The sequence below is a fragment of the Rhinopithecus bieti genome, unplaced genomic scaffold (genome assembly GCF_001698545.2).
Source record: "Rhinopithecus bieti isolate Rb0 unplaced genomic scaffold, ASM169854v2 scaffold_35231, whole genome shotgun sequence".
NCBI classification, from domain to species: Eukaryota; Metazoa; Chordata; class Mammalia; order Primates; family Cercopithecidae; genus Rhinopithecus; species Rhinopithecus bieti.
Window position 1 is genome coordinate 392,419 of NW_016814955.1, and position 23,136 is coordinate 415,554.

Sequence of the window (23,136 nt, forward strand, 5' to 3'; positions counted from 1 at the left end):
CTCAGGTAATACACAAACACATGCAAATTAAACAACATCCTTCTGAACAACCAATGGGTCAATGAAGAAATTAACAAGAAAATTTAAAAATTTCTTGAAACAAATGAAAATGGAAATATAACATACCATAATTTACGGGATAAAACAAAAGCAGTACTAAGAGGGAAGTTTATAGCAATAAATGTCTATACCAAAAAAGGAGAAAGACTTCAAATAGCTTAATGATGTACCTCAAAGAACTAAAAAAGCAGAACAAACTAAACCCATTAGGAGAAGGAAAGACATAATAAATATCAGAGCAGAAATAAATGAAATTGAGATTTAAAAAATTACAGAAGATCAACAAAACAAAAAGTTGGTTTCTTGAAAAGGTAAACAAAATTGACAAACCTTCAGCTAGCAAGAAGAGGGGAACCAAATAAATAAAATCAGAAATCAAAAAGAAGACACAACAACTGAGATCTCAGAAATATAAAGTATCATTAGAGACTATTATAAACAATAATACACCAACAAATTGGAAAATTTGAAGAAATGAATTCCTTCATACATGCAATCTACCAAGATTAAACACAATGAAGAAATAGAAAACTTCAACAAACCAATAATGAGTAGCAAGATCAAAGCCATAATAAAAAGTCTCCCATCAAAGAAAGACTCAGAGGAAGAAAAGCCCAAGGTAAGACCCACTGGCTTGGAATTCCAGCCAGCTACCATTAGTGGCATTGCACCTCCCTAAGAATGAGCTCCCAGGGGGAGGGGCAGGCCATGTCTTTGCTATTTAGGTGCCATAGCCATTCTAGCCTTAAGGCTTTGGAGAGTCTGAATTGACCCGTGGTGGAAGGGATCCCCCAGCACAGCACAGCACAGTTGCTCTACCAAAATGTGGCCAACTGCTGCTTTAAGTGGATGCCTGATCCCATTCCTCCTCACTGGGCAGAACCTCCCAACTGAGACCTCCAGCCACCTCTGTCCAAGCTCTTCAGCCAACAGAGATCTGAATTGCCCCTGGGATGGCTCTCCCAGAGGGAGGGGCAGGCTGCCATCTTTGCTGTTATGGTGACTTAGCTGTTCCAGCCTTCAGGCTTTGGAGAGTCGAAGCCAACCCACAGTGGAAGGGGTCCTCCAGCATAGCATAGCTGCCCTACCAAAATGTGGCCAGACTGCTGCTTTAAGCGGGTACCTGATTCTGTTCCTCCTCACTGGGCAGGACCTCCCAACCAGGGCCTCCAGCCACCCCTGCCCATGTTCTCCAACCTACAGAGATATGAATTTACTCAGGGACAGAGCTCCCAGGGGGAGGAGCAGGCTGCCATCTTTGCTGTTAGGGTGACTTAGCTGTTCCAGCCTTTGGGTTTTGGAGTGTCTGAGGTGACCGGAGGCAGAAGTGGACCCCCAGTGCAGCACAGCTGCTCTACCAAAACGTGACCAGACTGCTTTTTTCCTGATCCCATTCATTCTCATGGGACAGGACTTCCCAACTGGGGTCTCCAGTCATTTCCTACAAATGCCTTTGGGTGGGCAACAAGTCCATGACTCCTTGGGACAAAGCTCCCAGAGAGAGGGGCAGGCTGCCATTTTTGCTGTTTCATAGCCTTCACTGGGGACACCTCCAGTTCTGGAAAAATCTGAGGTGACAAGGGACTGGAGCGGGCCCCAAGCATACCACAGCAGCCCTACAGAAAAGTGGCCAGACTGTTATGTGGGTGCCTGTTCCCATAGCTCCTTACTGGACAGGTTCTCCAGGCCTGGGCCTCAAGCCACCACCCCCCAACACCCCCACCCCACCACCTGCACCACCCCCACCACTCCCACCACCCCGCCAAAGCTACTGAGCCACTATCAACTGAGAAACTCCCCAGACAGAACCTCCAGGGGCAACAAAAAATAATTCTTTTGGAAAATTTTATGAAAACAATTTTTTTCACTTAAAGTCCTCAGTGGATTTCCTACAATAGATAACAAAATCATTTTCCAGCCAATTCCTCATTGCTTTTCTCAAAGACAAATGCTATGTAACAGAAAACATGAATAATTCTACAACACAGCCTATTTCTTGGCTACTAGAGGGAGGTGTACCATAAATGACCATTTACAATGTCTTCTGCACAGGTGTGCAAAGAGTTAATGGTATCAGATTAATCCCATAAGAATATAAATAAAGTTGGCATAGAATTCATATAAACATTAAAAAGTATATATACTTTTTATATATACTTTCATAACCATGATAACCCCTGAAAATTCATTTCTGATGAAGTCTACTGAATCAAAACAATGTCTTGGTACCTTGTTTGATAGTTGGCCATAACAGGATCACATAATTACACAGAACAAAAAGGCAGTGATAATGTTCAAAAATAAGTACCTTGGTTCTGAGATGTTACCTGTATACCAAGAACAATGAAAGTGCTTATCAGTGGTCATTCAAAAGTCCTTAACTCACTGCTTCTCTGAGAAATATAGGATGTGTTAAATTCATGTCATTTCCTCAGGCACCTCCAAGTTCCTCTCCAGTTCTTCCTTACGTATTTCCTATATAGAATCATATTTAAGTCACCTAATATATGGAAAATGGATTGAGCAATGCTTGGCACATAGTAGTCACTAAGTATTTATTGTTATCATTATCATTATTATTTCATGTCTTACAAACTTTGTATGTCACATTCCCTGCAGAAATTCTAAAGTGTGATTTGCTTTAGCAAGTTCAACACAGTGCTTTCAGGGGAGAGGAAGTCTAATGTGTAGAGCATTTCTATATTACATTGTTCTTATTTAGGACAAAACAGGCAAATCACCTAAGAAGTTATCAAAGTGATCAAAAATGCACTTAGAAGATTTGTTGGGGGTACCTTTAGATAAATATCCCCAAGCTATTACCTGAAATAAGTGTTGAGAACAAATTAAAAGTAGTATTTGATAACTGTACTGGAAAAAAGCACTGATAAAACAGTCGTATCCTCACTTTGCATTTCCTTCACACTGTGGCAATCCATTGCAACATTATTAAAGTATTTCAATGTATATTTTATTTTTATAATAATGAATCTAATATTCTGTAATATCCTTTGATTTGTTATATATCATTCATACATCATTCATTCCATTCACTTAAAGCATCATCTTCACCAGCCATTTCTGTTGGTAATTGGTCAAGAGAAGTTGAATCTTTGTATCTCGCAGAACTCTGCTCTGATTGTACCTCAGGTGTAGAGGCTTTTGCCCCCCAGAAAGCCTTGACTGCTGCCCTGGAAGAAAAAAGCAAAAACCAAAACCACCATATGAAGCGAAAACTAAAACTGAATAGATTTCTATATTTTCTATGTATAGAAATATATGTGTGTGTGTGTATTACCTGTATGTATATATTACATATGGTACAAATATATACAACCTGTACATATACAAATATATATAACCTGTATATATATATTTGTACCTGTATATATATTACAGATACATTACATTACAGGTATATTACAGGTATATTATAAAGGAAAGAAAAAGAATATAAATGTATTTGTGACTACTGAACTGTATACTTTAAAATAGTAAAATGATAAATTTTATATTCAAATTTTATCTCAAAGAATAAAATTTTAAAATTACAATGATAAAATTACTATTCAAAATGTTTAGCGCCTACACTAAGGTTACATAACTATACCTACTCAGGAAAAAAAATCAGAAGGCTGATTTTAAAACACTTTTACAGGGGTGGGGGGTCTGGGATGTACTAAAAAAAAAATTCCTTTGGAAAATTTTATGAAAACAATTGTTTCTGCTTAAAGTCCTCAGTGTACTTCCTACAATACATAACAAAATCATTTTCCAGCCGGTTCATTGTGATGATGCATCCAGCTGATACATCATAAACTACAAATGAATAATGAATAAAAAGGCACTTCTTAAAGAAGAGGTAATATATAAGTATATATAGTATATATGTGTGTACATATAGTATATATATTATATATGTAAATATAGTATATATACGGTATACAGGGCATATGTATGTACTATATGTACATATATTATATACATGTATATATGTTATATGTATTATATATACATGCATGTAAACATAATATATATTACCTCTTCTCTAATGTGTTTTTATGCACTATTTTTAGTCTGTGATACATATATATTACATATATCTATATATGTATACACATACATAATACACATATATGTATGTGTATACATATATGTACCATATATGTATGTGTATACATATATGGTACAAATATATATATGTAATATATATGATGATATTTATAATAGTTACATGAGTATTACACCCTGGTAAGCCTGAGGGCTCATATACATACATACTATATATATGTGATGTATACACAATCATCTGTAATATATATACATCACAGACTAAAAATAATAAAAAGGCACTTCTTAGATATGAGGTTGTATATGTTATACATACATATATCTACATATATATTATATAACCCATATATTATATACACATGTATATTATATATTATATATAAATTATACTATATACATATTTGGTACACATATATGACCTATATATGATATATTTATATTGCATATAGAATATATGTACATAGATATATGTATATCGTATATACAATATATGTACATACATATAAAACATATATATTACCTCTTCTCTAAGAAGTGCCTTTGTGTTCATTATTCATTTTTAGTTTGTGATGCATCAGCTACAAATCGATAGTACATGAGCCCTCAGATTTGCCAGGGTGTACTACTCATGTAGGTATTATAAATATTGTCATACAAATGAATTAGTAGGTTACAATAACCAAGGTTTAGAGTTGAGAGAACCAAAAAGGGACAACACAAATATTCACTAAATAAAACTTTTTAAAGCAATTACCATGTAAAATTGTAAAAATTGCATTTAAAAGCTCTCTCGTAGCTCGAGAACCAAGTCATGAGATTGTTTTAAAAAGCATCTACATAAAGAGATGGGGTAGCCTGAACTAGGGCAGTCACAGGAGTAATGAAAGGAGATGGACAGTTTCAAGGCAACATGTAGGAGACATCACGGACAGGGCTTTGCAATTCACTGGATGAGGAGAGGGAAGAAGAGGAGGATGTCAATCAAGGGTGACGATGCATTCCGCCATTCACCTACCAGTTTACGATTATGAAGATCAATAAGAAGATTATAAATACACAGATAATGACTCCTATGGTCAGCACAAAAATTAGGGCTACATCAGTGACTGGTAGGCCTGATCTTCTCATTTGCAATTCTAGAGAAAACACACAAACCTAATGAGTATTACTACTGAGGAAAAGGAAATGAGTATCTAACTTAAAAGTTTATATTTGAAAAACAACTCTAGAAACATAAAGAAATACTTAGTGCAGAGAAAAATATTAATCATCTTGCTCTGCATGTTTGAAATCTCCTTTTCAAACATGCAAAAAGGTTAAAAGAATTTGACAATGAACAGCCTGTATTACCACCATCTAAATACTACCATTAATATTTTAAAATTCATCTATCCATTCCTCTATCAACTCATTAATCCATCTTATTTTTTATGCATTTCAATATAATTTACAAATGTCAGTATACTTCCCCCAAAATTTTTCAGCAAGCATGTCGTTAACTGGATTTTAATATTAGTTTTTTCTTTGAAATAAAATTTTCACACAAAGAATTGCACAAAGATCTTAAATGTACATTTGCTTAGTTTTCACAAAGGCAAACTCGTATAAGTAACTAAATGCTAGTCAAGATACAGAATATTACTATACCCCAGAAAGCTCCCTTGAGCCTCTTCCTAATTAATTCCTTCTTCATCCTTCAGAGGCAACAAGTATTCTGATTTTCTTTTTCACCATAGATTAGCTCTGACTATTCTAGAACTACATATAAATGGAAACACACACTAGGTAATCTCTTGTGTAAAGATTTGTTTACTCAGAATAATGTTTTAGAAATTCACCCATACTGTTATATGCAACTATCTTTTTTTTATTACTAGGTATACTCCACAATTTGTTTACTCGTCCTCCTACTGATGGATACCTAGGCTGTTCCAGTTGTGAGATACTATAAATAAAGCTGCCATGAACATTCTTATACAAGTCATTTTGTGAATATATATCTTAATTTTTGGCTAAATATCTAATAATAGAATTGCTAGGTTGTAGGGTAGACAGATGTGTGTTTAGCTTTCTAAGAAACCATGAGAACTTTCTCAAACTGATTGTACTGACTGTACATGTTTTATAAATGTTTTCTACCAGATTTTGGCTTGCCTATTCATTATCCTAATGATTTCTGTTAATGAGCTGAAGTTTTTAATTTTGATGCAGTCTGATTTATTCCATGTTTCTTTTTATGGTGATTGTTTTCTGAATTATGTCTAAGAAACCTTTGCTTACTCCCAAATCATGCAAATATTCTCCTATATTTCTTTCCTAAAACTTCATGGGTTTGGCTTTTACACTTAAGACTATGATACCTCTCTAATTTTTATATTTGCTGTAAGAAAGGAATTGAAGCTCATCGTTTTCCATACACATATCCACACACCCTGACTCCTCTCTCTTTAGGAAATGGGGTCTTGCTATATTGCCCAGGTTGGCCTTGAACTCCTGGGCTCAAGTGATCCTCTCACCTCAGCCTCCCAAGTAGCTAGTATGATAGGCACACACCACTGTACCCACCTCATGCACCACTCTTACATCAAGCATTCCCTTCCATATCTCTCTGCTTTCAGCAAATAAGGTTATTAAAGAGGCAAAACCAGTCTACCATATGTATTATAGCATTGCTACATTGTAAACTGGTAAAAAGCCAATTAACATAGAATATTACTTCCTTTGTGAATTATATGTCTTTATTATAGCTCTTTTATGTCCCCAAATTCTGGAATCATAAAAGATTCATGGAAGAAAGAACTACAGAGATCATCTGATCCAACCATTGCATTACACAGATGAGTAAACCAAGGTCCAGGGAGGTTTAATTTATACAAGGTATATTTTGACTATTTAAATATTTTGATTTTGATAAGTACCACTCTGTCAGAAGTAGTCTTCTATATGAGCAGTCTCAACTGCTTATTTTTCTGGATTTGCTTCCCTATCTGTTAGACATCATGGAGTATAACTTTCTATTTTGCCTAGTAATTCCACAGCTATAAACTCAAGTTAGGGATCTCGCTAAATAGTTCCAAGTATGCTAGAGAAAGTACTTCTACATTTATGTTCCAACATTGTTGGATTTTTTAAAATCTTTTTATTTCAGAGTAACTTTAGATTTACACAAGTGGTGGCGTTTTGGAAACTTAAATAAAAGATATCTTTTAGAACTGAAACCTGACAAGGAGAAATGCAAAATTCATTTATCCATTACTCTGCAATGTTAGCTGAGAGAGGGTGGAGAGAGAGGGGCATGAAGATTTTATTTATTACAACAGTAGTCTTGCAAGGGTCACCAAGACTATTTTTACAGGTAATGAAAAAATAGGCTCAATTTCTATTGAAATGTTTAATGAAAAATAGGCTAAATTTGACGCTCTCACCTTTTAGATAAACTAAGCTTATGTATGTAATAGTTTCCTAGGACCACTATAACAAAGTACCACAAACTGAGTGACTTAAAAACAACAGAAATGTATTGTCTCACAGTTTTGGAGGCTGCAAGTCTGAAAACAATGTGTTGGCAGAGCCATGCTCCCACTGAGGGTTCTTGGGGAGGATCCTTCCTTGCCTCTTATAGCTTCTCAGCTTCTGGTAGACATTCCCTGGATTCTGGTAGCATAACTCCAATTTTTGTCTCCATTTTCATATGACTGTCTTCTCCCTGTGTCTCTCTGTGTCTTCACCTGGTATTCCCCACCCCACGCTCCATCTGTGTTTGTGTGTCTGTGTGCACACAAACATGCCCAAATAGTCCTCTTCTTATGAGGGTACCAGTTATATTGGATTAAAGGCCCACTCCGCTCTAGTACAACCTCATCTTAACTAATTACATCTGCAAAAAATCCTATTTCCAAATATAGTCACATTCTGAGTACTTCAAAGTATCTTTTTTAACAATGCCTAATTATGAAAGACAACTATTGTGGGAGTGAAAAATCTGATATTTAAGTGAATGGATGAGAATTTTTCACTAGGGAAACCATATTTACTCTAAAAATATCTCTATTACATATTTGTTTCATGCTAGTACCATATTGTGTAGACATTTCTAGCCAAAACATTTGTTTGATTTCTAATCAGCAAAAGGGGTCTGTTGCAGTGGTGTACCCAATTGTCATGTTTAAAGAAATTAATAGATACTGGAGTGTTCTAAAAACATTTTGTCATTCAATCAGTGCACTTACTGAGATGGCAGAGTTATCCCACCATTCCTGGACTGATGTAAGAGAGAGAAGTTAACTTTGTCTCAACAAAGGCCTGACATTTTAGGGTCTGTGTTCCAGTCTTTAACATATACATTACCAAATGCATGCTCCCTTCTACGTATGAGAGGAGCTAACCACACTGAATTGTCCTAACAGGGACGAGGTAGCAGGGACAAAGACTGAGAATGGCTCCACACACCTTTAATATCATGAACGAGGGCCAGTTGAGATACTTTTTAGTTTAATGATGTTTTTATTCTCTTGCCTTTTTTAGAGCTTTATTGAAAATTATCCTTTTAATGACACCTGTTATCCCAGTAGAGGGATACAATTATTAGCTTTCACCATGAAGATGTTTCTAAACTCATTAAACAGCGTATCAAAGGTGGTTTAAATAGTAGTTTATTTTTTAAAATCACTGTAAAACACTTTAACCTGTTTTCATTTCAATAAAATGGTTATGTTGTGCGGTATCTTGAAACTACAGCAGAAGTGCTTTACTTTGTGTTCAGAAATAGCTTCAAGAAGTCCAAAAACTCCTTTAAAATTACATGTAACTTTTGGCATATTTGTGTGTGGATATTTTTCTGGAAAAAGGATCCTGAGCCTTGATAGGATTCTCAAAAGAACTTGTGACCAAGTCCCCACATCCCTAACAACAAAGTTGATAACAACAATAAAAAACAGTTAAGAGCAGTTGAACAAAAGGAAATAATTACCTGGATATGTAAGACATCACAGATTAAATTGAATATTTGCAAATGGATCTATCTCACAAGGAAAATATGGCTTCTAACATGTAAAATGACATTCAGGACAACATTTGCATTTTGTGATTTTTTTTGAGAACTGTATTAGTGCTTCATCAAAAAACATTTGCTTCAAATATATAATTTTTAAAGAGACATACTTTGACATTGTATTTTTAAATTTTATTTATTTTACTGAATGAAAATTTTCATAAGCATCCATGAGAATTCCATTTATCCATTTTCACTTTTCTAATGAAAGTAAAAGCAAGAATATAATTCAAGTTAGAGGACTGTTCTCTGAAGATACTTAAGAAATACACCAGGTGGCGGGCGCCTGTAGTCCCAGCTACTCGGGAGGCTGAGGCAGGAAAATGGCGTGAACCCGGGAGGCGGAGCTTGCAGTGAGCCGAGATCGCGCCACTGCACTGCAGCCTGGGCGACAGAGCGAGACTCCACCTCAAAAAAAAAAAAAAAAAAAAACACCAGTTTTCCAAACTGAGGCAACTGTGACTACCTTGTGAAAAAGAAATTAAGTAGTATCTTGTAGAAAAGTCTAAATGATGTAAACCAGTGTTTCTCAAAGTGTGGTCTCTGGGACCAGCAGCAACAGGAAAACTTGTTAGAAATAGAAATTCTTGTTCCAGTCCCATCCCAGATCTACTGAATCAGAAACTGTGGGAGTAGGGCTAGAGATTGGTGTTTTAACAAGCCTCCAAGTGATTTTAATGCTCTTTAAAGTTTGGCATATAAGCAAACCAAGACATTGCTGGACACTTACCACTGCTAGTATAGATTGTGAATTTAATAGTTGCTACTATTTCATTATTATCCAGTGTGTCACACTCGAAAGCCAAGGGGTGATTTTCCCTGCGTACTTCTAGGATTGCTGAATCATTTACAAGCACAATGGATTGCTATTTAAAAAGAAAAAAATAACAAAGTATCAACATTCTTCATGTACACTTACGAGGAAACAATTTATTTCCCTTAAGGAAAGGAGGGTTACTGTCTCCCTTAGCCGAGTTAAGTAATTAATGATCTACATGGATTTTCAGTCACACAATCCAGCCTTCAAATCCCAACCCTACCACTTCATGCCTGTGTGACTGTGGACAAGTTACTCACTGCACCTCAGTTACTTACTTGTAAAAATTGATATAATGATAGTGATTACCTCACAGAATTGTTACATGGATTAAAAAAGGCTCTAGCACTCAGTGTCATGTCTAGCACTTAATAAACCTTTAATTAATGTTAGCCACTGTTATTATTACACAACTCCTATATAAGCCAATGAAAACCTTGCTTCCAAAATGGAATACTTTGTATAAAATGGACATTTTAAAGTTCTGATTATAGCTGGCCCTTGGACGTATGTAAAGTTTAGTCCTACCGAATAATGAAAATTTTAAAATTCCAAAATAATAAAGTTGTATAATTCTTAACTTCATTTTGGCAAACTGCTTTTATAAAGAAAGTTTTCTGAAAACCATCAGAACTGAGAAACAAATTTTATCAGTCATTAAAAAGCAGCAGGTTATATCCATTCATTACTCACTTGGTCTGGCCTTAGAAGTTTCCATATATATTTGAAACGATTTATGGGAGATGTATGAATACATGCCAGTCTAACACTTTCAAGACTTTCTGAAATTGGTTTACCCCCTGAAAAAAAATTAAACACATAAATACCATTGGGCATTATTAATTGCTTTATACATGACACTACCTGTTTTTTGTTGTTGTTGTTGTTGTTTAAAAAACAAAAACTTAGACAGGATCTGGTTCTGTCGCCCAGGCTGGAGTGCAGTGGCATGATCTTGGCTCACTGCAACCTCTGCCTCCTGGGCTCAAGCCATCTTCCCACCTCAGCCTCTCAAGTGGCTGGGACTACATGCACATGCCACTATGCCTGGCTAATTTAAAACAAAAAAATCTGTAGAGATGGGGTTTCATCATGTTGCCCAACCTGGTCTCAAACTCCTGAGCTCAAGTGATCCTCCTGCCTTGGCCTCCCAAAGTGCTAAGATTACAGGTGTCACAATACTACTTTAAAAAGCCACCTCCAGTTTTAAAAATCAACTATATGCTGGAAGTTATCAAACTTATAATTGGGAGTTTGAGTGTAGAGGAACAGAAGACTGATAGGTGCAAAGATAGTCACCAAAAGAAGCAAGTGAGAAGACACTATGGCTCTCTGCTCCTTATGCAGAATAAGTTGTAATTGACCTAGTGATCTGTTAGACTAAACTATGAGATCTATTAGTGGTTTCCAATGTACTTGTTAGGGACTCCCATTAGAGGTATTGAAATTTCATAACAGCATAATGTGATATATGGAACAGCTGTCAAAGTTCCCAATTTAAAGTTTACAAATCTACTGACAAAATGCCATGATCAAAGCATCAAAAGCATTTCGCCACAGGATAGCCTCAACTATAGATCCTATATACAGTAAGCCTCCAGTATATTATAGAGAATATATGTTAACTTTTATATGTATCTGAAAAAAGGTGAAGGAAAATCAGAAAGTTGCTCAGAACTATAACTGTTTAAAGAAGTGGAATTTAAAATGTTATGATTTCCTTTCAGTATGTCAACTGGTTGCCTCCTTCTACTCAGTGGCAACCTGAGGTGAAAAATATTTCCCCAGAGTAAACTCTTGCCCACAGTCTCCCTCCAATACGTAATTCAACTCACAGCCACAATCTATTGGTCCACGGCATTCTTCTACCCGTACGACACACTTGGATTCACCAGTAGGGCATCCATTTGTTAATATAACTTCTCTAACACCAATACCTTTGGTTTAAGATTTAAAAAAAGGCAAATGTTAAGAAAAAAACTGATTCCACAGTGTCTTCACTTTCCCACCTAGGTCTTTTCTTGAGACTTTTCTTCTAATTTCAGAAATTAAGCTTCTAAATTCAGAATGATAACACTTAAAATTTTTCTGGCTCTTCATTTTGAATTATTTCCTAAAACAGCATTTTCTGGAGTGAATTACGTGAAACACTAGTTCCTCTGGGTACCATAAGAAAAAGGATTCCATAATCATGCACATTTGAAAATAGTACATTAAATGAAATTAAAGGGATCGCTTTACTACAGAATTTTGAGGGAACTTTTAATATGCTAGTAAATTAACATGCTATTGTGTACATCTGCATTGATCTAAGATGTAAAATTTTTACATTTTTACCTTTTAACGTCTTTAAAATCAGAATACATTTACAATTGATAACATGTCATAAATTAATTGGCAGTATTTTTCCTTTTTAGAGTACATAAAATGTACTTCTTACAGTCAATAAAGTCGTGGATTTGATGGAATACAGTGGTATACAATATTTCCCAAATTTATTTGACCCAGGAACTTTTTGGGGAAGCATGGGGGAAGCTATGGAGGAAAATTAAAAAAATCACATTTTAGCATAAATGATGCCTTTAAATATTTAGATTCATAAAATATCTGTATTAAATATAAGGAGGACAATCTATCACTGACCAAATCTCCATTTCCAACAAGATGCTCTCTTTAGATTGTCACACATTTTGTAACAAGAAATTAACTTTCCTAACTGATCTCAGAATTCCAGAGTTTGCCTCACATCACCACAATTGAGAGAAATAACAAAACGCAGGATTAGCTACATGTTGAATCATGTGCCACGTTAAGACAGGTTAAGAAAGAGTCCATTTTTATTTCCTTAACTACTAGATTTCCTCTTCCAGCCCCTCTAAGATGTTATCTTACTGGAGATTTTACTAAAATGTAAATTTTGATTTAGCTGTTCTTGAATGGGTTTGAGATTCTGCATTTCTAACAAGCTCCCAGGTGACACTGCTGCAGTCTGTGGACCTCACTTTGAATAGTAAGAGAGAAGGCTACATATGAAATAAGAAAACAGAAGGATGGAAGGAAGAAGGTCTTTGGTTAAGAGAAATGATGGCTAAGAATGGCTGAAGTAAGGCTCCACTTGAGTTTATGAAAGACTTTTTTTTTTTTTTTTTTTTTTTTTTTTTTTTTTTGAGATGGAGTCTTGCTCTGTCACAGAGGCTAGAGTGCAGTGGCATGATCTCAGCTCACTGCAACCTCTGCCTCCCAGGTTCAAGCAATTCTCCTGCCTCAGCCTCCTGAATAGCTGGGATTACAGGGGCATGCCACCATGCCCAGCTAATTTTTGTATTTTTAGTAGAGACGGGGTTTCACCATGTTGGTCAAACAGGTCTCGAACTCCTGACCTGGTGATCCGCCAGCCTCAGCCTCCCAAAGTGCTGGGATTATAGGCGTGAGCCAACATGGCCAGCCCAAAAGAGTCTTTAGAAGCACAGTCTTAATTCCGAAGTGCATAAATATTTTTAAAGCAGGTTTTTTGTTGTTGTTGTTGTTTGTTTCGTTTTGTTTTTGAGATGGAGTCTCGCTTTGTTGCCAGGTTGGAGTACAGTGGTGCGATCTCAGTTCACTGCAACCTCCGCCTCCCAGCTTCAAGCACTTTTCCTGCCTCAGCCTCCCAAGTAGCTGGGACTACAGGTATGCACCACCGTGCCCAGCTAGTTTTTCTGTATTTTTAGTAGAGATGGGGTTTCACCATGTTGGCCAGGATGGCCTCGATCTCTGGACCTCATGATTCACCTGCCTCGGCCTCCCAAAGTGCTGGGATTATAGGAGTGAGTCACCATGCCCGGCATAAAGCAGGTATTTTATGTATTTATTTATTTAGCTCAATACAGTTCACTGAGATGCATATAGGTGTGGGATTTTCTGTAATACCAAGTAACACCTAAAAATCTGCCTGGATATAAAAGAAAATTTTTTGACTGCTAAAATATTGTTTCAGAAGTTAAACAGAATTTTCATCAAAGCATTTTTCTCTTCTAGTTCTAAATTGAAAGGCTTTTAACATTTTAGGCATGAAATATTGCTTTTTCTAGTTTATTTTTTCCTTATAACTTATTACCACCTGACACATTACATGCTTTACATGTTATGTAAACTATACATTGCTTGAGGGCAGAGAGTTTTGTCTGCTTTGTCTGCTCATATCCCTAGCACCTATAATGATGCCTGGCACATAGCAGGCAAATAATTTTTAAAAAATAATCATTTGAGTGAATACAATTTCTAAACTTGTCTTTAAATAATAGAAAACAATGGCAATTACTTGAACTGTCATAAAAATAATTCTCTACCTGTGAAAATTTCTGAAGTTAGCAGTTAAACAAAGATGTAAACCACAAATAAGTAATTGCAGGCTTACTACATGGATTTCTCTCATTTTATGACTGACTTACTGAGAAATTAAGGTTTAAAAAAAAAAAAACCCCCCGCTAAAACAATTTTAAGAGACAGAGAGAATAGTGGTTGCCAGGAGCTGGGAGGAGGGGAAAACGGGAAGTTAGTGTTTAATGGGCATTTCAGTTTGACATAATAAAAAATTCTTGAGATGGGCGGTTGTGATGGTTGCACAAGAATGTGAATATGCTTCAGTTCACAGACTTGTACGTTTAAAAATGGCTAAAATGGTAACTTTTATGTTGAGTGTATTGTACCACAATGTTAAAAGCTTCTCCAAATAAAACAATTCAGGTGTAATTTTTGACACCCCCCACTCCTGTGAAATTCATTCTGATCTAGATCTGCATGGATTTTGTCTTATCCTCTGATAATTGTCCCCTTTTCCCTCTCATCACTGTTTTCTTTCCAAGGCAGATTCTATTTAGAAGAAACTTAATTTCATTGTGAATTATCTATGGTCTTCTTAGCACCCTGGTCTACAGTATTGTTTCTCAAAGGATAGTCCTCTAACTAGAGGCATCAACTTCATTGTAAACTTGTTAGAGAAATTTTATGTCCAATTTCTATCCATGGAATGATCAGACTAAGTCATATTCTTTGAATATTATCCTCCCCACAAAGCCAATACATCTTTTCTCCAAAACATGACAAGCAAATTGGAGAAATGTAGAATTTAGAATGGACTATTACAAATGAGCAAATTCTTGATAAATTTGCCAACACAATATGCGGGAAGACATCTGTGAGATGCACTGGAAAATCTTTCATCTTCTGAACATCTGTGAGATAGAGAAAATTTTACTTTGGTGAAGGCAGTTTATGTGCCAAAACAGAAAAAAAATTAGGGAGCTGGCTCAAAATAAGATTTAGAGATTACAAACTGAAAATATCTTACAGTTTAAAGCAGTCACCCTGAGTTTTGTGTATACATTATAGTTATTAGAAATAAAAATCCATGAGAGATGCATGAAAGTACACAAGCTACAAATAAAAAGTTGCACACTATCTGCTTTTACCTTTCCTCCCCCGCAAATTACAACATGGTTTATTCATCTGCTCCAAGCTACTTACCACATGTAACGGTGCACATTCCGAATTCTACTTCTTTGACTACATTCGTATTTGAAACTAAACATAAAGGGTAAAGATACATTATTTAATTATATGAAAACTTTTCTAAGTGAAACACCTCTTACTTGGAGATGAAAGACATGCGTATCATATGGGCAGCAGACATTTTTTAAGTTTTCCATTTAAATCAGAAAACAATGCCATTCTGAGTACTGTTATTGTCTAATTCAAAAGAGTCTCAAACCTCTAAAGAAGTCCATTAAATTAGGAAATAACCTAATAGAAAGGTTTACATTTAAACTTTGTATATACCTTAAAATGTTTTCATCAGTTGATATATAGTGAGTTAAAATTTGATAGAGGGTCTCAGAAAACACACAAAGGCCTATAGTTGTAAAACCAATTTTTTCCATTCTCTATTTTCCAAAATTGAGTGTATAATTTCCATTCAAAGAGAAGTCATTAACCAGTGTTCATTAAAATGATAAAAGTTTTATAGATTAGTTCTACTCATTTCCCAGGTTAAGATGGTAAATTTAAATATTTCTAAGAATTTATTTCAACACTTTACCAGGTTAGTATAGGAGTGTATCACTATTTTAAAAATTAAATGTTGTTGGTTCTAAATCATATGTTTCTCTTTTTCTCATCATTCTGAAGTTTGACACAAAATTCCACTAGCTATAGTATACAAGCCATTCTTCAGCTCAAATTAGGACTAAAATCTCAATAGAAAAAATATCAAATGAGATGTTAGAAGATGACTTTTAAAAGGCATTGTACCCTAGGACAACAAATCACATGGAAAACACATCGAACTGGAGTCCAAAGAGCTGCTTCTATCACTAATTAGCTGTTTGCATTTGAGCAAATTAATTAAATGCTGTCAGGCTTAGTTAACTCTTCTGCAAAATTTGGAAAGGAAAATCCATCTCATTTGATTGTTGTAAGAATTAAATAAGGATAATGTGTGTGAAAGCATGCTATAAATTGTTTAGTACTACAAACATACTTAAGATATAATTACCCAATTTAAACCCATTTTGTACTTACTAATTTAATATAATGCTAGGGTTTTTTTTTCCTATTTTGATAACTGTAAAATCTCAATAGCTTCATAAACACTACTATTCTGTACTTACGAGCACCAAATATAGTTTTTTGTTTTTGTTTTTCTGAGAGAGTCTCACTCTGTTGCCCAGGCTGGAGTGCAGTGGCACGATCTTGGCTCACTGCAACCTCCACCTCCTAGGCACAAGTGATTCTTATGCTTCAGCCTCCTGAGTAGCTGGGACTATAGGCACTTGCCACCACGCCGAGCTAATTTTTGTATTTTTAGTAGAGACAGGGTTTCACCATGTTGGCCAGGCTGGTCTCAAACTCCTGACCTCAAGTGATCCACCAGCCTCAGCCTCCCAAAGTGCTGGGATTACAGGCATGAGCCACTGTGCTCGGCCCCAATATAGTATCTTGAATACTCAGTAGGCACCCAATGTACATAAGTAAATCAATATTGACTTTGTTAAGTCATTTCTTTAACAAAAATAAATGATTTAGACTATCATGATGATCATTTTGAATTGTGGAATGCTTAGATACCTTCTACTGGCACATTATGTGATACAAATTAAAAGCCAAATCCTGAACATAGAAAACATGGCTAAGAGAATGAGTGCTGCACTACTTTTAAATATAAGCCTTTTTCAAAAACCATTAGTCAATCACTATGTATTCTACTTTGGGAAAGCTGTTTAATTTCTTCCAACTTGTTTCCTTAAAGAAAAACAAATGAGACTAAATAAGAAAGTCTCTAAAGTCCCTTTCAGCTTTAATATTCTATGATGTATTGAGTATCTATTAGGTTACTCAGTAACTTTTTGAAAAAATGGGAATCCTACAATGGTGGGTCAGTGGAATTGTATGTAATTGGACTTCAGTGTAGCATTTGTCAAAATTTCTTGTTATAAACCTATGAGTGGTAAGAAAATAAGCGGTCTGAATGTCAGTAGTTTTATGTGAAACTGTTTAAACTCTAAGACCACAGTTGTTAATTAACCAGTTGGTATCACCATGGTAGGAGTGATGTGTCACAGGGCTCTGTCCTGTTCAACATTTTTATTAATGACGTGGAAAAAGATGCTGTTATCATGCTAACTAAATCCAGAATTGTCCAAAGCTAGAAAGGATAGCAAATATATTTGATGATATATCCATATCTAAAAAATGACAGAGTGAAATAAAGGGCAAATCTAACAAAATGAAACCTTGTAGGAATAAAAAGTCCTTCACACACAGCTGAAAAGTCAGCTGTCCAAAACTATTTTATGGGTTGTCTTAATTTGATAGGACAGTTAAAAACGAATGGAGAGTTCAATAGTGAATTCAATAGGAGTCAATGTGCAGAAGCTTCCCTAAAAATCTACTGGGTCTTAGACTACACTAACAAAAGCCTGGCATTCACAGTGATGAGGATAGTGATCTTGCTCTTTTAGTTGTGGACAGATGTTCTCTTCAGTTCAGGACAGCACACGGTAACTTTTGGTATCTATCATCAGGGTGCAATTTTAGTTTTTCAGTTTCTGACAGTTGATTTATAAGATTGATATTTCACGACTTCTGTTCTTCCTTAGAAGTATTCCAAAGACAAAAATAACATATTTGTATAGGATAAAACCCATTGTATAGACTACAACTTTCTATTTTGCAATTATTACGTAGGTCTATTGGATCCTGTTTATAAATCTAAAGGTATACCTGCATAAAATATATGATATATTTAAAAGGTATATTAAAGGGTATACAAGGTAAAACAAAAGTATAAGGATATAAATCTAATGTCTTTTTTTTTTTTTTTTTTTTTTTTTTTGAGGGTTGTCTCTCGCTGCCCAGCCTGGAGTGCAGTGGCGCGATCTCGGCTCACTGCAAGCTCCACCTCCTGGGTTCACGCCGTTCTCCTGCCTCAGCCTCCCGAGTGACTGGAACTACAGGCACCCACCACTACGTCTGGCTACTTTTTTGTATTTTTGGTAGACATGGGGTTTCACTGTGTTAGCCAGGATGGCCTCGATCTCCTGACCTTGTGATCCACCCGCCTCGGCCTCCCAAAGTGCTGGGATTACAGGTGTGAGCTACTGTGCCTGGCCATAAATCTAATATCTTAATTATTTTTCTTTATCTTGAAACATTGTGATATTTCATCACCCATAATGATTGTATTACTCTTTATTTTCAACTACATTTTAAATGACTAAAATTTAAAATGAAAGAATGATTGGAATTGCCTAGAAAATAATGTAATTGTGAAATAATTACACTAACACAGGCTATTTTACAACATCCTGTGTTTTCATATTGCTTTGCCCAAGATATTGCATCATCTTTCAAGAAGGTATAAAAGAAGTCTAGAGGTATCCTCCTTGTAGTCTATTTCTGGCTTTTATTGAACATAGTTGAGATTTCACAATTTTTCATCTTTTGCCCATAATGGCAAAGAGAAGAAAACTGACAGAGGAAAACATTTCACAATTATTGAACGAATCAGAAGATGAAAAGAGATAGATAACAGCACTTTAGATGCTAATGATGATGATGAAATTGATTGTATAAGCAAAATCTCATTGAGAGATGATGACATCTTGGATGGATATACTAGATGAATTTTTTTCTAACTTAAGAATTGATGAGTAAACAACATCTTTCTGGGGATGAAAAGAATATATGGTATTATCATGTAGTTAGCCTTTCAACAGGAAGGATTTGATCCGGAAATATACTGTGACAATAACTTGTACCATACTGTTTTGCTAAAAGGATGTGGACAGTATTCACTCCTTTTTTAAAACATTTATGCACCAACATTTATTTGTCAAGGTTTGTAAATGAACATATTGTGATGAAAGATATGTATATAAAGGTGACTGAAAGAAAAGATTATGTAGAAATGAGTAAAATTCATTGGACCAATCATTCTAATTGGTGTTTATAAATCTATAGATGAAAATATTCTCCAATTATGAAGAAAAGATGGCTTTCTCTTCAACAAAATATATGCCTTTGTAGTTTTCAAAAGTGTTGGTTTTTTGACAATACAAGTGCAAAAAGAACCAAGATTAATGATAAACTCGAATTTATTAAAGATGGACTCAAAATCTGGAATCAATATTAACACGATGAATGCATTCTAGGTTCATGCTTAACAATTGAGCACTTAGTTGCATTCAAAGTGCTTTGCCCAGCTAGGGTACATACACCTTCAAAACTAGGATATACGGAATAAAAATTTGAATTTTTCCATGTTTAAATTCTTCCTGAAATTTCTAACAAAGTTGTTTTCACTATCCCTTTATTCATATTTGTAAATTATTTTTAAATGACTAAAAAAAATTAAAGGTCCACTGGACAGTAAATGGGGATAAGTGTTTCTATTGATCCACTGAGGGTTAAGGGGACAATGCAAATTTCAATAACAGTTCTGGAAATTTTCAGACCTCTAACACCTCAGATTGTTTAAAGTTTTCGATTCTCGTTCTCCCCAAGAAAAAGCACTTATGCATGAAACTGTATATGTTAAAATCCCAGAAAGTACATGGATTCCTTAAAGTCCACAGATGAGGAAACTGAGACTCTGAGAGAATAAGTAACTAACCTACATTTTAATTTGAATGTAAGACATTATAACTTTATTGCCTGAGTTTAGCCTAAATAATGTTTAGCATTTTATAGCTAGAAGTATCTCTTGGCCAGTTTAATATTAAAATTGTTAATTCAATGTTTACCCTTCCCCAAACTAGAATGAAGCAATAGCTACTATGCTTTAGAACGTGTTCTCTTCTTTCCTAATCATCTTTCTTTTTCACATTTCCGAAGTCAAGGATCTTTTTAAGCTCTCTGTAGTGTAATGTTACAAGGCCACGCAAACCTCGATCCCACTGTTAACCTCAGACAGTCCATTTCTTTCTGTTGGTGCTGAGGGTCACTATCAGGAAATAAAAGAAAGGCTGGTAGACAAAGCAGTCACTCGATATGTATAGACTGAAGAGACGTGAGAGTGCAAACGATATTAAAAGAATCACAGCTGGGTCATTTAGAAGGGAAAGGGATAATCCTTCTTGAGAAGATAGCAAACCTGCTGCTGACCTTCTACCTGCTAGAATGTGAGTTACTAATCAATATGACATGTACAACAGCCTGTAAAGTTTTATTGCTTAATGAGCCAGCAGAAAAAAAGCAAATGTATGTACCAAGCAGGGGCTCATTGTTCCTTGGTTAACATGCAGCATCTAAGAAAGCCACTAGCTGGATCCCTTGACAGGTGTTTTCTACTGCTCCATTCCTTTGTCCGAGGCTGCACATACCAATCAAACACCACAATGCAGAGGTGCTCAAGGCTAGGAGCTGCAGGAAGCTGCCATGGGGCTTCTGGGCAGTTTTGTCGGCATACTGGTCTATCTAGATGTGTCGTCGTAAAGGGGGATTCTGAATTCCACTGCAACCTCAAGAACAAATGTGGAAATCAAGCAACTTGGAACTTGAAAAAAAAGAATCTACTATGAGGAGGGAAAATGAATGCAAGAAGAGTCAAAATGATTCCTGTTGGTGGAAGGCTACCTCCCACCCTTAAAAAAAATCTTTTTCCTTGTCCAAAGCAATATTTAGAAGTATTTCTGTAGTAATTTCTATATACGTGCTTATCTGTGTATCTTGCTGTGGCCTGGGAGAATGAGCACATTCTTCTTCAAGGCCACAAGATGCAAGAAAGAGAAAAACTCGGGGCTGAGGTATGCGAGAGAGCTCTCTAGACGTTAACACGGATAATTCTCATGGTTCGCCTTTGCTCCATCAACAGGGGCCCCCGCGTGCCCCCCAGGGAAGTTCCCACCCTCACCGTCCTCGGTTTCAGGCGGGGCGTAGTTCTCCGCGGTCTCGCTGTCATTGTTTTCGGTCTCCTCCTCGCCCTCGCCTTCGTGGGCCAGGCCGGCATCCTGGACGGCGGCAGTGACGTTGGTCCCGCGCGCAGACGGGAGGACCGCCAGGAGCAGCCAACCGACCGTCAGCAGTAGCCCGGCGGAGCAGCCCGTGCCCCTGGGGCTCATGGTTGAGGACAGGTGCGTTGAAGAGAGGTGCGACGCCCCGCCCGCAGCCACCCGGCTCTGAATCTCCTGTGACGAACCGTGACGCCTCAATGGTTGCCTGGGCGGTGCTCCGGGGCTGAGCGCCTGGAACACGCGCGGAGCTGGGCTGCGTGGCGCGCAAGCCGGGACGCGACGAGGAGCCACGTGCGACAAGTCCCTAGAAGAGGACACCTCCCTTACCCGCAACCGGAAGTTCCCTGCCCACGCCGCCTCCCTGAGCCTTCCGCGTGCGGTAGGCGTTGCTGTCAGCTGCTCTTTCTGCTGCAGTTGATGGAGCCACCCTTCAGCCTCCTCGCTCACCCTGCCTGCTTTCTTCTGAGACATTTCGTTTTCGTACATAATGTTTACCCTTCCCCAAACTAGACTTCTTAGCCCTCACATACTCTTCATGTGATTTGGTTTCAAATTTTCTTATCCAGAATGTCCAATTTGGGATGTATTGAGAAGGACTCGATTTCTTCTTTGGGATCAGAATGATAGACTTTGAGTAAGAAGAAATTTAGAAATCATCTCATACTCCAAGCCCCTCATTTTTAAGTGAAGAGATTAAGAATCAGAGAGATGAAATGACTCTCCCAAAAACATCCAGCAAATTATTTACAAAGCTGGAGCTCACAGTCACATCTTCCGAACACTTACTTGATGATCAGTGATTCTTACGATTCAAGGTTAACAATGAAGAAGCTTTCAGTGGGGGTGATTGGGAGTTCAAGCGCTGAAATTTAGGGTTGACTTTTGATTCTGTTATTACAAATTTTGCCTCATCTAGTAGTCACAATGTGGTTGTTTGTGGTTGTTTTTGAAAAGACACATAGGGCGCCATACTTTGAGGCTGAATGTTTAAATTCCTATGACAAGTGAGATGAAAGTGAACTTGCGTACACTCTGGATTATGGAATATTTGAATATCTAGTCTCAGCAGACTAACAGATAAGCAGGTAACAGAAGAGTATCCAGAGGGTCTTCAGAGACATTTGTAACAAAATAGGTTGTTTGAAGCAGAAGTAGAAATTTTTTATTTGAATATTTTCTCCCAAAAAGGCTTCTAGTTTTGAAAATACAAGGACTGCTAAACATCTTCAGTATTAAAGTTTGAATTGATATCGGTGAGAAGTCTCTGGGAACATTCATATCAATTAAAATACCTTAAAATATAGCGCTTGACAAGATTATGAGGGAGTTAACTTGGGAAACTTAGAGATGATCTCGAGAAGTAAAGGCCTTTGTTTCATGGCTACATGAGCCAAAATTTTTCTTTTTTGAATCCTGAGAGAAATAAAAGTAAAAAATTATGCTGTCAAACACAAACTTTAAAATGATGATACATAGTATTGTTGCTGGCAAATTGTTGAGTGTTTCAAAGTCAATTTTAGGATCCATTGCTTCCTGAAGATAGTATCCTTTTTGAGCAGAGGAAGTCCCATAAACTCTATAGTATGTACTTTGACTCAAGGAAACATCGATAATCTAATAAATAAACAGTTCCAAAGGGAATCCAGATG

The 23,136-nt window shown here is 36.4% G+C and overlaps 1 protein-coding gene across 1 annotated transcript; it reads right to left on the minus strand.

Annotated features, from left to right (window-relative positions):
* Positions 1–2,608: 2,608 nt before the first annotated feature.
* Positions 2,609–22,841, minus strand: SPACA1 (sperm acrosome associated 1). The gene is made up of 7 exons (XM_017852765.1): positions 21,388–22,841; positions 15,504–15,560; positions 11,834–11,935; positions 10,692–10,798; positions 9,912–10,047; positions 5,147–5,267; positions 2,609–3,251 (listed from the first exon to the last, which is right to left on the minus strand). Exons 1-7 carry the CDS (start codon positions 21,971–21,973, stop codon positions 3,098–3,100), a joined length of 1,263 nt encoding a protein of 420 aa, XP_017708254.1. The 5' UTR covers positions 21,974–22,841; the 3' UTR covers positions 2,609–3,097.
* Between the last annotated feature and the right edge of the window lie 295 nt (positions 22,842–23,136).

What these genes read in the sequence shown, in the direction of transcription:
- SPACA1 (XM_017852765.1), bottom strand. Translation starts at nt 21,973, where the DNA reads ATGTACGAAAACGAAATGTCTCAGAAGAAAGCAGGCAGGGTGAGCGAG. An exon ending in AACTTCTAAGGCCAGACCAA is followed by an intron (nt 10,048 to 10,691) that starts GTGAGTAATGAA and finishes CTTTTTAAATAG; the next exon opens with CAATCCATTGTGCTTGTAAA. An exon ending in CACAATCTATACTAGCAGTG is followed by an intron (nt 5,268 to 9,911) that starts GTAAGTGTCCAG and finishes TGTTTTCTCTAG; the next exon opens with AATTGCAAATGAGAAGATCA.